The following is a 13,593-nucleotide window of genomic DNA, read 5'->3' as shown; positions in this document are numbered from 1 at the left end:
AAAAAAAAAAAAAAAGAAAAGAAAAAGAAAAAGAAAAAAACAAGACTGAAACCTAAGCAGAGCTTAATGAGCCATCCCAGCAGGAGCTTGGAAGGCAGAGCTGAGAGCAGCACGGGCTTAGGCTCAGCTCAACAGGCTTTAGGGGAGAACAATACCAACAATGGTGAACCCGGGGTATTGTAGCAAAGAATGCAGCTGTTTGCTGTCCTTCTGCGAACTTGCCTGAGGCTAAATGTAAGAGTAACGGACTCTTTTCTTTGGCAGAGGAGACTTCAAGATAGCATGATACTCTCTCACGTGGTTCTTAGTAAGCACCTGAATGCAGGTCTACATTAGGAGGAGAAAGTGGGGTAAGAAGAAATATAAGGTGTACAGTGTGAAGAGGAAAAGGACAAAATAGAAAAGTAGAAGGAAAAGAGAAAAACCTGGAACTAGGCTAGAGACAGACCCTAATGGTATATCAGGAAGTAAGGATATGGACTGGGCAGATTGTAAGACGGCATCCTTTAGGTCTAGGCCCAACAGATGGGGCTACCTCTCAAAATGGCATCACTCATATTAAAGTATGATACCATGTAGCAACTGTGTTGCTTAGCTCCGTATTTTGGAAAGAGATGGTAGCCAATTTCCCCAAGAGATCAGTTTCAGTATCATTCCCTCTGCTTCTTGCCTCTCCAAAAAAGAAGCTTGCAGGAGGATCCTGCTATTCCCTCAGTCTCTGCTCTGCCCATCCTTCTTTGTTTGCGCTTTATACAGACCTGTCCACAAAACCAAACCCGCTCTTCTCCTCTCAGTACTTGTATGGGAAGAAGCGTGGCCTGATTTTTTGAATAAAGTTCATTTAAAACTCCAGCTGGCGTTGTGGCGCACGCCTTTAATTCCAGCACTGAGGAGGGAGAGGCAGGGGGACCTCTGTGAGTTTGAGGACCACCCTGGTCTACAAAGTTTCAGGACATCTAGGGCTACAAAGAGAGACCCTGCTTCAACAAACAAAACAAAATCCTTTAAGACTACAAATTTGATTTTTTTTGGCAAAGAATAAACGAATATAAGAAAAGATAGGAAGACCCAATTATTTATGCTAAAAGACTCCTGTAAGCATCAAGAGCAAGGCACACACAAAGGATCGCCCTTACAAAACCATAGCGACATTAGCAAAACCAAAAGGCCTACAACCTTCCGGAGTAAGAATAAACACATCAAAGATAATAAATGGGTCTTCAAAAAGCACTCAACACTAGAGGCGGAAGGAACAACTCAAACTTCTGAAGAAAAACAATTTCTAACATAGACTTTGATGTTCAAACTACCATACAAGTTGTAAAGACGCAAATTTTCATACACACTGGTATGGAGAGGCTAACCTCAAAAGCGCGCTCCATCTCAGGGAGCTGTTCTACCAGCTGAAGGAAAGAGAAGAGAAAGGGATATTCCTTTATAATGAAGATCCCCAGAGTATCTCTAAGTAGCCAGCAGAGGAGGTGAATAAGTCAGACCAAAGCAATCGGAAGCCTGGTGGATCTTTCTGAGATGGAGCCTCCTCCACTATCTCTGAGTGGCCAGCAGAAGAGGGCAACTAACTCAGACCAAAGTAATCGGAAACCTGGTGGATTCTTTCTGAGATGGACTCAATAGACTGCTTAATGTGTCTACACAGGTTAAGAGGGATAAGAAACTGATGGATTCCCCTGTTGAAGGACATCTGGGTTCTTTCCAGCTTCTGGCTACAGAAAATGTGGTACATTTACACAATGGAGTACTACTCAGCTATGAAAAATAATGACTTCATGAAATTCTTAGGCAAATGGATGGAACTAGAAAATATCATTCTGAGTGAGGTGACTCAGTTACAAAAGAATACACATGGTATGCACTCACTGATAGTGGATATTAGCCCAAAAGCTTGGAATACCCAAGATACAATTCACAGACCACAGGAAGCTCAAGAATAAGAAAGACCAAAGTGTGGATGCTTCAGTCCTTTTTAGAAGGGGGAATAAAATACTCACAGGAGGAATTACAGAGACAAAGTGTGGAGCATAGACTGAAGGAAAGGCCATCCAGAGACTGCCCCACCTGGGGATCCATCCCATATACAGTCACCAAACCCAGACACTATTGCAGATGTCAAGAAGTGCTTGCTGACAGGAGCCTGATATAGCTGTCTCCTGAGAGGCTCTGCCAGAGCCTGACAAATACAGGGGCAGATGCCAACCATTGTATGAGTATGGGGTCCCCAATGGAGGAGTTAGAGAAAGGACTGAAGGAGCTTGCAGCCCCATAGGATATCAAGCCCCATAACAATATCAACCAACCAGACCCTTCAAGAGCTCTCAGGGACTAAACTACCAACCAAAGAGTATACATGGAGGAACCCATGACTCCAGCCACATATGCAGAGGATGGCCTTGTCAGGCATCAATGGGAGGAGAGGCCCTTAGTCCTGTGAAGGCTCGATGCCCCAGTGTAGGGGAATGCCAGAGCAGGGAGGTGGGAGTGGGTGGATGGGTGGGGAACACCCTCATAGAAGCAGGGGGAGGGGAGATAGGGTAGGGGGTTTCCAAAGGGGAAACAGGAAAAGGGGATAACATTTGAAATGTAAATAAAGAAATGTCCAAGAAAAGGAAAGGAAAGAAAAGAAAAGGAAACTGATCAAAAGTGTGGGACAGAGCTTGTGTTAGAACACAAAGCAAACTGTAGGGAAAACAGGGGCTGAGGAACAAATGCCTTGGCAGAGGCTGAACGCAGATAAGGCAGGGCAGCTGTGCCTGTGAGGGGGACGGTGATGTTTGTTGTGGTGAGAATGCACGGAGGATGGAAAACTGAAAAATCAAGGGACTGTCAAGATGACTCAGTGGACAAAGGAGTTTGCTTGGCAGCCTAAGTTCAACCTGCAGGTCCCACATGCTGAAGGGACAGAGCGGATTCCTACAGGTTGTCCTCTGACCTCCATGGGATGTATGTGCATCTCCATAGACATCACAAATAAATGTCTGAAAAGCTAAGGATTAAGAAGCAGCTATAGAAAGGAAATTCTGCAATAACCAACTGTGATGGTTTGTATATCCTTGGACTAGGGAGAAGCACAATCTGGAGGTGTGGTCTTGTTGGAATAGGTGTGACCTGGTTGGAATGGGTGTGTCACTGTGGGTGTGGGTATAAGATCCTCACCCTAGTTGCCTGGAAGTCAGTCTTCCACTAGCAGCCTTTGGATGAAGACATAGAACTCTCAGCTCCTCCTGCACCATGTCTGCCTGGATACTGCCATGCTCCCATCTTGGTGATAACGGACTGTTATCACCTGTAAGCCAGCCCCAATTAAATGTTGTTTTTTTATAAGACTTGCCTTGGTCATGGTGTCTGTTCACAGCAGTAAAGCCCCGACTAAGACACCAACTGAGTATTCAGCACTGCCCCTTGGAGAGCGCTTACTTTGTTTTTTTGTTTGTTTGTTTGTTTTGTTTTTGTTTTTGTTTTTGTTTTTGAAACAGGGCTTCTCTGTGGAGCCCTGGCTATGCTGCAACTTGCTCTGTAGACCAGGCTGCCCTTGAACTCACAGAGATCTATCTGCTTGCCTCTGTCTCCCGAGTGCTGGGATTAAAGGCGAGTGCCTCACCACCACCAGGCAGAGAACTCTTACTTTTATTTTTATTTTTGGTAATAGAGCAGGGGCTCATTTTATCTCCCTGACAGTTAAAACATAACAAATAATATGACCAAAAGGCCCATGGTACCAACAATGGATACAACAGAAAACATGACAATGTATATACAACAGAAAACATAACATAATAAAACAAAAAGGCCCAAGGTACCAACAGTGGATACAACAGAAAACTCAGTTTTCTCCAAGGAGGGCAGCCAGAGAAGTGGGTGGGTGACACTCAGTGGGGAAGAGAGTATTCAACTCGTGCAAGGCCCGGGGTTTGACTCTTCAGGGCTAAAGGAGACGAGGCTCAACCCTGGTGACTGCTGATCTCACCTGGGTCCACAGTGGTGGACAGGGAGGGGTGAATGGGAGACACAGGCTCCTTGGTTTCTGGTGTTGTGAAATACAGTGTCTAGACCAGTCATCCTGACAGGGGCTTGTAATCTCAGTACTTGAGAGGCAGAGGCAGGGGGATTGTTGCAAGTTCCAGGCTAGCCAAAGTTACCTAGCCAGCTATTGTCTTTAAAACATTTTGATGCTTATCCGTGACAGATGTGGCAGTGCACGCCTTTAATCCTAGCACTAGGGAGGCCGAAACAGGCAACTCTCTGTGAATTAAGGCCAGCCTGGTCTACCGAGTGAGTTTCAGGACAGCCAGGGCTACATAGAGAAACCCTGTCTCCAAAAAACAAAAATTTTATAGAAGAAAGAAAGATTAAAATGAAACCAAAAACAAAACCTCAGGCAGCAGATACTCTGGCAGGAGAATACACATGGAACTTAAATGAGAAAGAATCATGACAGAGACTCACTCCATGCTTCCTGGAAACAGATGATATTGACTCCACACATTGCAGCCACCTCAGCAATCTCCTCTATGCGCTTGTGGAGCGCAGAGACCTGGCAATTTAAAAAGCAAGCATTAGAATATACTTATGACTACTGTTGAGCCGACCTAAAAGAATTCACCCTGGTACAGATGGAACAGGAAAACTCCCACCTGACCACTTGTAAAAAAAAGGGGTGGGGGAGAAGGGAAGGGGGAAAGGGAGGGGGAGGGGAGACTGTGTTTGTTGGAAGAAAAGCAGCTCTAGGCTCCCGCAGATATGGACTGGAGCCCCTCCCCACTCTTTATCCTCACTATCTCCCACCCCACCCTCCCCTACCCCCCTGGGATAAACACCTTTTTCATGGTGTTGCTGAACCATGTGAATGAGTATGGTCGTACTTACAGTGTGCAGGGCAGGAGTGTGTTCATGTACAGGTACTCCCACGTCTCTCACCCCCTAGCCATTGTACACCATAGGCTACCCTGCATTTAGGTTTTAGTGGTCTTCCTTGACCACTTCAACCATCCTGTAAGATCTGGCTTTCTGGCTGGTTTAAACCTTAAATGTGTTCTGGACCAGGAGTGTGTTGTCTTCTGCTCTCTAACCTTCTAGAAGGTGTCACGCCATCCCACCTCACCTAGAAATGCTCTTAGCTGTGTGTGGACGCTCCCTATGGCAGTACTGTCCCTAATGTGGTACTATGGTTCCCATGTTGTCTGTCACTCAGAGGACCCTGCAGGCTCCTTGTCATTTGTGTGCTCAGCATAGGAACAGGCTCCCAGAGAACAATGAGACCTGTTTGTTTAAAATAAATAAAATAAAATATAAGATAAGATAAAAGCTGGGGGAGCCAGGCTGAAACAGTAAAGAACACGTCTGCTTGTTCTTAGGTTCACAGTCACTTCCCAAGAGGCTGTAAGCTCCAGTCAGGCTCTGCACCATCAACACACAGAGTAAACTTCTAGGTACAGTGTGGGGTGAGACTGTCCCCGTCCTTATAGCCTGACAATGTAGGTGATAGATTTGTTCCCGAACAACAAATCCTGGGAGAAAAGTGAGCTGAGAATCACACTGTGAGTGTGTGTGTGTCTGTGTGTAGTGTGTGTGCCTGCGTATACCACGTGAATGCTCCATCACTGATTCATGCCCCTTGTCCCTGCCATCTTTTATTAGAACTGAGGATATGACTAAGCAAGCACAATACTGCTTGCCTAGCAGGCTGAATCTCTGGGCTCTTTCTCCAGTAACTACCAGCACACGCATGACCGTGTGTGTGTGTGTGTGTGTGTGTGTGTGTGTGTGTGTGTAACTACCAGCACACGCATGACCGTGTGTGTATGTGTGTGTGTTCTCTTACTCTTCTTTCATATATATGAAGCATAGGACCTCTCTGGCCTGAAATCCAAGTGACTTGAGATTTCTGCAAAATGCTTAAGAATTATCAAATGTGCTAAGGCTACTGCTATAGACAATGCCATCGAAGTTCCAGGAAAACTTTTTTTTTTTTTAAATACAGCTGTGAAAAGCTGTATAAATAAAACCACCGGAATCTATGAACACGGTCTTTTAGAGAACTGTAAAACGTGACCACATTGATTAACTATATGATAAAGGGATGCCTACCCATATTCTCATAGCCCGTGTAACTCTTAGCAAACACAGACTCCCACTTTAGTAAACACTCGAGGGCATAGTGAGCCCCTGGCTTTATGATAAGCAGAAAAACACATGTATGATATCCGGTCAGTGCATGCTGGCAGGTGGTGGCCTTTGTCAAGAAGTCTCCTGTGGCGAGAGCTTGCACTATCCAAGGGACACTTTCTCAGCTGGTAAATGACATTTCAGATCAGGAGTAGCAGAAGAAACTGAAGGAGGTAGGAGGATGAACAAAGACTGAGAATAAATTGAAGATCTGGGGACAAGATGGGAAGGAAGAAGAAAGGGCAGAGATGAATAAACCACATACTCTTTGGGTACCCCAGCTACAGACCCTCACCTCAGCCAACCAGTGACTGCACAATGGGACAAGCCAGAGCCCTGTTTACGTGTGTATTGTTTATAAAAGACAGCACCTGTTCTGCCACGGGGGCAGAAGTGGGGAGCGGGATTCTGTTCTGAACGAGCCCCACGCGCACGATCTGGGGGCACCTCTGCTGCTCCTTGGCTGCCCCGAAGGCATATCCCTTCAGTTCAAAGTTCCTTTCTGAGGCAGCTTTTAAAGCTTCTCTGGGCAGATCGAGATTCCTGAAAAGGCAGCAGAGAAGAGAAAGACATTTCAAAGAGTCTGATTATACCGAACCCCCGCGCCACTAGGGGATCAGATCATGTGTGGAGCCCTGGGTCAGACCCTATACTGAAAAGAAACATACCCGTACTTCTTTGTAGTGGTTTATCAGATTAAAAAGAGGTGTAGGGTGTCTTGTTTGGAAAGCTTCCAGTACAGGGCTCAGAGTCCTACGGAGCCCTAAGGTTGGCACGTGAACGGACATTTCACTGATAATAAGCGGGGAGACTCTAGCATAGAGGAGGTCTGACTAAGACAGAGGGAGGCAGTATTCCAGATCAACAGGCTGGGGCTTGGACTTACAGAGGATCAGGGCAAAGACTGAAGTTCCAATGGCCAGCACAGACAGGAAGGAATTGGCTCTAAAAATGTTTTTGATCCAGGATCAGAGGGCTTTGTGGGTCCTAGGGTTTGGGCCAGCTGTACTACCAGAGAAGGGCTAGGTGGGGCTCAGGAGACAGGCTGGATGGAGCCCAGGAACTGCTAGAAAAAGTGAGGCTCTGTATTCATTCACCCCTCAGGAAGCTGAGTTTCAGGTAGTCTGCCCAGATCTTTGTTCTTGTAGTTTCATGACCGGCGCTGGGTGGGTGCTGTGTGCTGTGTGCGTTTGAAAGGGTGCAAGTGTAAATGTTTGCCCGTATTTGTGGTTCATCACTAACTGCTAGAGGATTATTTACTTTCTACTACAGAGACCAAGGGTCAGGCGGCAAATACCTCCTGGTGCCCATTGCATGTCCAAGGCTGGGGTGAGACCCGAGGGGCATAGTTCATGGCCCAGGACCAGGAAGGGCTTACCATCTAAAGACAAAATGATTATGAAATACCAAGAACACATCAAAAAAAATATAACCTGACAGGCATTACCTAATAATAATATTTCTCTCCTACTTTAAGTCACTCTCTTAAAGACATTTCTTTCAAAATCACAGGCCTGTCAGTCCAAGCCCCCTGTCTCCACCCCCTGCCAGGAGCTTCCCTGACAGCTCTGAGCTGGGTTCCGCCCCTGACAATCAGCCTGCTTTTCAAGCAGTCAAAGCTGCCTTTCCTCTGGTGGATTAGAAATAGCTGCAGTGCCCACACCTGGCCTCCCCTCACGGTGATGCCACAGAGAGTCCTCCCACCGTGGGGGGTTAGGCTCTTGTGGTTCTAGTTCCTAGGAAATCTTTCTGGGTGAGAACAGTCCCACATCTTCCCGGGAGCTACACACTTAGGACCCCTGGACCAAAACACAGGGAGAAAAAAACGAGAAAAGCTTTGTGTGTCCAATTCCTAAAAAGCTATGGGCTCAGGGAGCCAGGCTGCCCTTCCAGAGCATCCTGTGGGCTCAGTATAGGAAGATGCAGGCACAGCAAGCCTGGCTGGCTGGTGGGCATCTCTATCACACTCCATAGCTGTCTGCTGTCAGTCAGGACCACCCGTTGTTTTAATCTCCCCTTTCTTCCTGAATTCTGAGTCCAGTGCTGCCCTCACCTCAGCCTGTGGTGAGACTGTGCACTTGAGAATTCTCAGCTCTCTGCAGACACTCATTCTCTTGGGCCTGAGGGGAGTTAACCAGGCTGCTCCATCCTCTAGGATTTTTGGCTTCGTGGTTTTGCATCTGATCCTGATCTTTTTTCCTGCATCTCTTTTTATGGTTACCACCCGTAAGATCTCTCTGCCATCCTGTTATTCCATGTTGTAAATCCTCATTCCCAATGCCACCTGAATTTAAGAGTTCCAACTCTACACTCCCTCCAGGCAAGGCTTTGGTTTAGAGGAGTCTGGGATATTGCAGATGAATATGTGCCCCCCCAAACCCCTCCAACATCATTTGAAAGAGTGAAATCCTAACCTCTCAGAGGGCCTAGAGTGTGACTAGCTGTGAGTACGGACTCCCCTACAAATGGCACTAGCACTCCTATTAAAATCCCAGATAATGTGGCTTGCCTCTTGACTGCACATCCACAAGAAGTCATCATTTATAAGTCCAGAAAGGGGACCTCACCAGACTCTAAATCTACCAATGTCTCTGAATCCTCATAAGTAAATACATTTTCCTGAAGAGCAACCCACTTGCTGATATCAAAGCTAAAACAAAACAAACAAAACAAAAACAGAACAAAACAAATTTAAAAACAAGACAAAAAGAAAATGATAGGCACTTAATGGAATAATAGCCCAGGAAGGAATAGAACCCAGAAAATGAGCCTTAGAAATTTTACTCAGGGGTCTCACGATGCATTCAGCTATATGTCCCTCTCGTTTGGTGGCTCTCAACCTTCCTAACTTGGCCACCTTTCCATACAGTTCCTCATGTAGTCCTGACCCCCAACCAAAAAATTATTTCATTACTACCGCATAACTGTTCTTAATTCTACTGTTATGAATCGTAATGTAAGTAGCTGATCTGCAGGAGACCTGATGTCGGACCCAAGAGCCACAGATGGAGAACCACTGCCTTACTTGGTTTCAGCTCTTCTGCCTCTCGCTCTTGCTGTGATGAGCCTCAGCACCTTTTCCTAATCCCCAGCTTCCAGGAGGAAGGCTTGTTGCTTCTCATCCTGGCCCAACACATAGTCCTGGATCCCTCTCCTTACTAGCATGGAGACCGACCTATCCTCAGGGCTCTAGGCTTCTGCTTCCTCAGCAATGCCTCAGCTGGAAACCTCATCTCTCTTCCTCTGGTATCTCTTTGTCATGAGTGCTTTAAATGATTAAACTGAAACACTGTTACAAAGGAAACAGGTTTATGGGGTGAGAAATCACAGCACAGGGGAGAAGAAAATGAAAAGCAAGTCTCTTTCAAACACTAGCTCCAAACCTCAAAGGGGGTCTGATGTTTTAGGCATCCTTCCAAAGAGATACAAAGTTACCAATGTCATGACTGTTTCCTGAATTTCCTCTTTATCCTGCCTGTTTCACTCAACAACCTAGAAGCATGTGGACACAATGACCTTTCTATCAGTGAGGGACCGCATAGGTTACTTCCGTCCCCTATGACTATAGTGAACCTGAAAAGTTCCTGTCACCTTGTGACATCCTGATTGTCGTGACAGCCTAGTACATTATATATAACTGTGGTACATAACTGAAATATATTATATAACTGTTCCTAACATGCAGGAGACCCTGAGTTTGGGTCTTAGTATCACCACAATAATGATAATAACAGTTAAAAAAAAAAAAAAACCAAGGGCAGGAATCATGTGCTACAAATAGTCCCTCTAATGTCCTAGGCAAAAAAATAAGTAAACAGGCTGCATGTGGGGATGGCGTGGGAGAATGGGGGGTTTGGGGGGTGATGCAAGCCTTTAATCCCAGCACTCGGGAGGCAGAGGCAGGTGATCTCTGTGAGTTCGAGGCCAACCTAGTCTACAGAATGAGTTCCAGGATAACCAGGGCACAGAGAAACCTTGTCTCAAAAACAAAACAAAACAAAATAAAATAAAAACAAAAACAAGAAAGTGGAATGTTTCTTGGTTCTGTTCTCTGGGGGGTCTCGTCTGTCTGGTGTAGGCGGGCAATGCACAGTTATGTAGCTTTCTCACTTAGCAAATATTTAATAAACATTGTCGGTGTATATTGGGCACAGCCAGAAATCTAGGGCTAGGATGATTTGGGGAACCAGACATGTACAAGTTGGCCTCTGAAGAATGAACAGGAGTTTAAGTGGGAGGGGTTTTTAAGTATTTTAAAGACAGAATAATTTCCTATCTTCAGGTGGAAATTCTATTCACAGCCAAAACTCACCCAGTCGTAAGAACTAAGCATGCATGAAGGTTCACACCTTAAGAGATAGAATGTGAAAATTTCATCAGGGAACAGAACCTAAGAGAAGAATGGGAACTGGGCAAAGGAACTTGTTCAGGTATTGAAAGCCAAAGCCCAGGATTAGGACCCGGCAGTCCCAGGTTAGCATAGGTTAGTCCCAGGTTAGCACAGGTTAGTCCCAGTTAGCATTGTACCCTCCATTACAATTCTGCCCTGCTCTGTGATTCTCCAAATGCCGATATAAACCCTGTTACTCGGTAATCTCTGTCCTGGCCTCAGTCCTACCTCGAATGTGTAACAGTCATTTCTATGGGAAATATTTCTTTCTTCATAATAACCCTTGATTTTACCTCAGACACCAACAAAATCTTTCAGGATAACGTGCTCACTTTACCCTTAAAAACAGAACAATTACCATTCCTAGAATTTGGGCTAAGATGCCCCTTGCTTTTTTTGCTTGTTTTGTTTTGATCTTCTTTGGAAGCCTCGATTCTAACACTACTCATCTAACTAATGTATTGCTGCTGTAGTTTGGGGGGTTTTGCATGGGGTTGTGGAAACCCAGGCCTCCAGCATGCCCAGCAGGCCAGTGAGCTACATCCCCCACCCGCATGCTGGCTGATCTTGTAAGTACAGTGGAAAGTGAGAGCATTTTAGGGTCATCTAGCCTCTCACAGATTATGGAGACAGTTTTGTGTGTGTGTGCGTAGGGGATGGGGGAGGTAGCAAAATGCCAATGAAGTTCTTCTACCATCCACTTGCTATGGTAGATTTAGTGGATGGGGCCTCCCTGTAGGAACCCTAAGGTTGCCAGGAACCAGTGATTTCATCAATTATCTTTGGCTGATCAAGGTTCTAACGCAGGGTCACCGGCATGCAGTCCAGCAAGCAAACAAGCTACACTGGACAAGGCCTGAGCAGGCCAATATAAGCAAGAGTTGGACAGAGGTTTAGCAAGGTCAGAGTTCACATTCTGTTCTAACAGCCTAGAAAACCCATTATAGGGTTTGTGCAAAGGACAAGGAAACAGTCCATTTGAAGACAACTTTCTGATTGCTCCAGAAAAATAGATTGAAACTGAAGACCAAGAGGGAAGGGTATTTTTTTTCTCCAGCTCTGTTATACCTGTTATACCAGATGCCCAACTCTAAAAAAAAAAAAAAAAAAAAAAAAAAAAAGNAATAAAAAAAATCTGGTGAGCTTGCCCCGAGTGGGAAAACTTGAGTTATCAGTTCTCTTGTCTGGAAAGTCTGGAAGCTTCCTTAGTTAGTTTGATCCAGTATTCCTCTATCTCCAAGCCTGCTAGGAAGGATGGTTCACGAGACCCTCACTGCAGGCACTGGATAGACACCACCCCCCCCACCCCCCAGGGAGGAAGCTGCGGTCTGAGGCAAAGCTAGTAGCTTAGGGAGGGGAGGAAAGTTGGAGTGGCCCTGGAGATAGCTTTAAGAGACAAATTCATTTTCGGTCCTATTTTGTTCCACACAAGGTGGGCGATGGCGATGGCGGGGCTGGGGAAGCGAGGAGTCTGGGGCGATGAAAGTATGGTTTGTAAGAGTCACCTTCCTAAAGATTCTCATCTCTCACGACATGTGGCCTTTGCGAGTGAACTACAGGGTTCCTCATCACTGCCCCCACTGAGCCAGTCGCATCCGAGAAACCCTCCCCTTGCTCCTCCAGCCCACAGATGGGTGACTCCAAAAGCCCCAAACTCAGCATCTGGGTTTCTGACCTAGTCTGCTTGCCGTAGAGAATTCGCTTCACCTGGCCCAAATCGTCAGGCGGTAGATGTTTTTCCAGGCACTGCTCCAGGGACTGCCACTCCGGTCCCGCCATGGCCAGAGGCTGGTTGCAGGGACTAATGTCCCACGCGAATGGCCTGCCCTCTGCCCAGAGTATGGGGAGAAGGAGGCAGCAGTCTGGCAGGTCTCCAGAAGCACGGGATTTGGTGTTCACATGCTGACAACACCCTCCTCACGCCTCTGTGGAGGGCAGCCAATACATGCTCAGGACATTCCTGGCAGACCTTTTCTATTGGCGCTCTCACTGGTGACCAGACTGGATCAGTGCAGGTCGCCCATGGAGGCTTTCCCTAGCACAGGCGCCTCCGTCTTCCTCCTTCTTCCTTAGATCTTTGATGGGCTGAAGTAACTTTACCTAGGTTTGGATCAGCAGAACAGGGCAGCCAGCCACGCCGGCCCACTACTACACGGGGCTGCTGATGGGCACAAGAAGCAATACTTTGGCATCTGAGTATTTCTAGGGCCAGTCCAGAGTCCTGGCACTATGATAATACCAGGCCTTTGGCTTCCTTTGAGCCACATGAGTGGCACATGAGTCAGGCGAAGCAAGTTTGGTTTCCCTGGAATCAGTACTGCAGAATATGGGATCCCGAGCAGGGTACTCTCTGTTCTCTGATGCCGCTTCGGGATCTCTGCCTTTGCGGTATGCATGCCCACGTGCGCGCTTTGTCAGCTGCAGAGTGGAGAAAGACCCTCTTGCTGTTCTCTGTAACTCACAGAGGCCATATACTTGGGAGCTGGGATGGGAGGGAAGCCCTCCCAGACCCTGATTTACTCCTGTGACCTGGGGAGTTATCTTGCTACTCGGGGTCATCAGCTGCTTTATCTGTAGAATTGGAATGCGGTGACCACTTGCTGCAGTTTAGTTCAGTGGTAGAGCATCGCCGCCTTGCTAGAAGGTGTGGCTGAAGATATTTATATCACCGCTTTGATGTTCTCTGACAGCTTCTAGTGTCTTCCTTTTCTAGAAGCTGAGAGATTTGTGTGGGAGACTTCACAAAGCATAACAAAAAGACAGTAGAGACAAAGACATAGAGACAGTTGGCACTCTGTGTGTAGATCCCGCCGCTGCATATTCAACCAAACTTGATTAAAAAGTTTCCTCCAAGTTGTGCCCGTTTTGTAAAGATTTTCTCCTTCCCCACATTAGTCCCTAAATAATACAATGTGTCAGTTGCTTATATAGCACTTACACTGGATTAAGCTTACCTTTAGTTGGGGTTACTATTGCTGTGGTAAAGCACCATGACCAAAAGCAACCCGGAGAGGAAAGGGTTT

At 46.4% G+C, this 13,593-nt stretch overlaps 1 protein-coding gene across 1 annotated transcript in view; it reads right to left on the bottom strand.

Moving 5' to 3' along the window:
* Upb1 (beta-ureidopropionase 1) overlaps window positions 1-12,475 on the bottom strand; it is a 34,229-nt gene extending 21,754 nt beyond the window's left edge. The window contains exons 1-3 of the mRNA XM_021173741.1: window positions 12,246-12,475; window positions 6,552-6,723; window positions 4,462-4,549 (exon numbers count right to left, since the gene is read on the bottom strand). Of these exons, the coding sequence (XP_021029400.1) occupies window positions 4,462-4,549; window positions 6,552-6,723; window positions 12,246-12,349 (364 nt within the window). The 5' untranslated portion in view covers window positions 12,350-12,475. The remainder of the gene's footprint in view (window positions 1-4,461; window positions 4,550-6,551; window positions 6,724-12,245) is intronic.
* Window positions 12,476-13,593: the final 1,118 nt, after the last annotated feature.

This window comes from Mus caroli, chromosome 10 (assembly GCF_900094665.2).
Source record: "Mus caroli chromosome 10, CAROLI_EIJ_v1.1, whole genome shotgun sequence".
In the NCBI taxonomy this organism is placed as follows: domain Eukaryota; kingdom Metazoa; phylum Chordata; class Mammalia; order Rodentia; family Muridae; genus Mus; species Mus caroli.
Note: the sequence above shows the minus strand (reverse complement) of the source record. Positions and strands in the feature narration are given on the sequence as shown.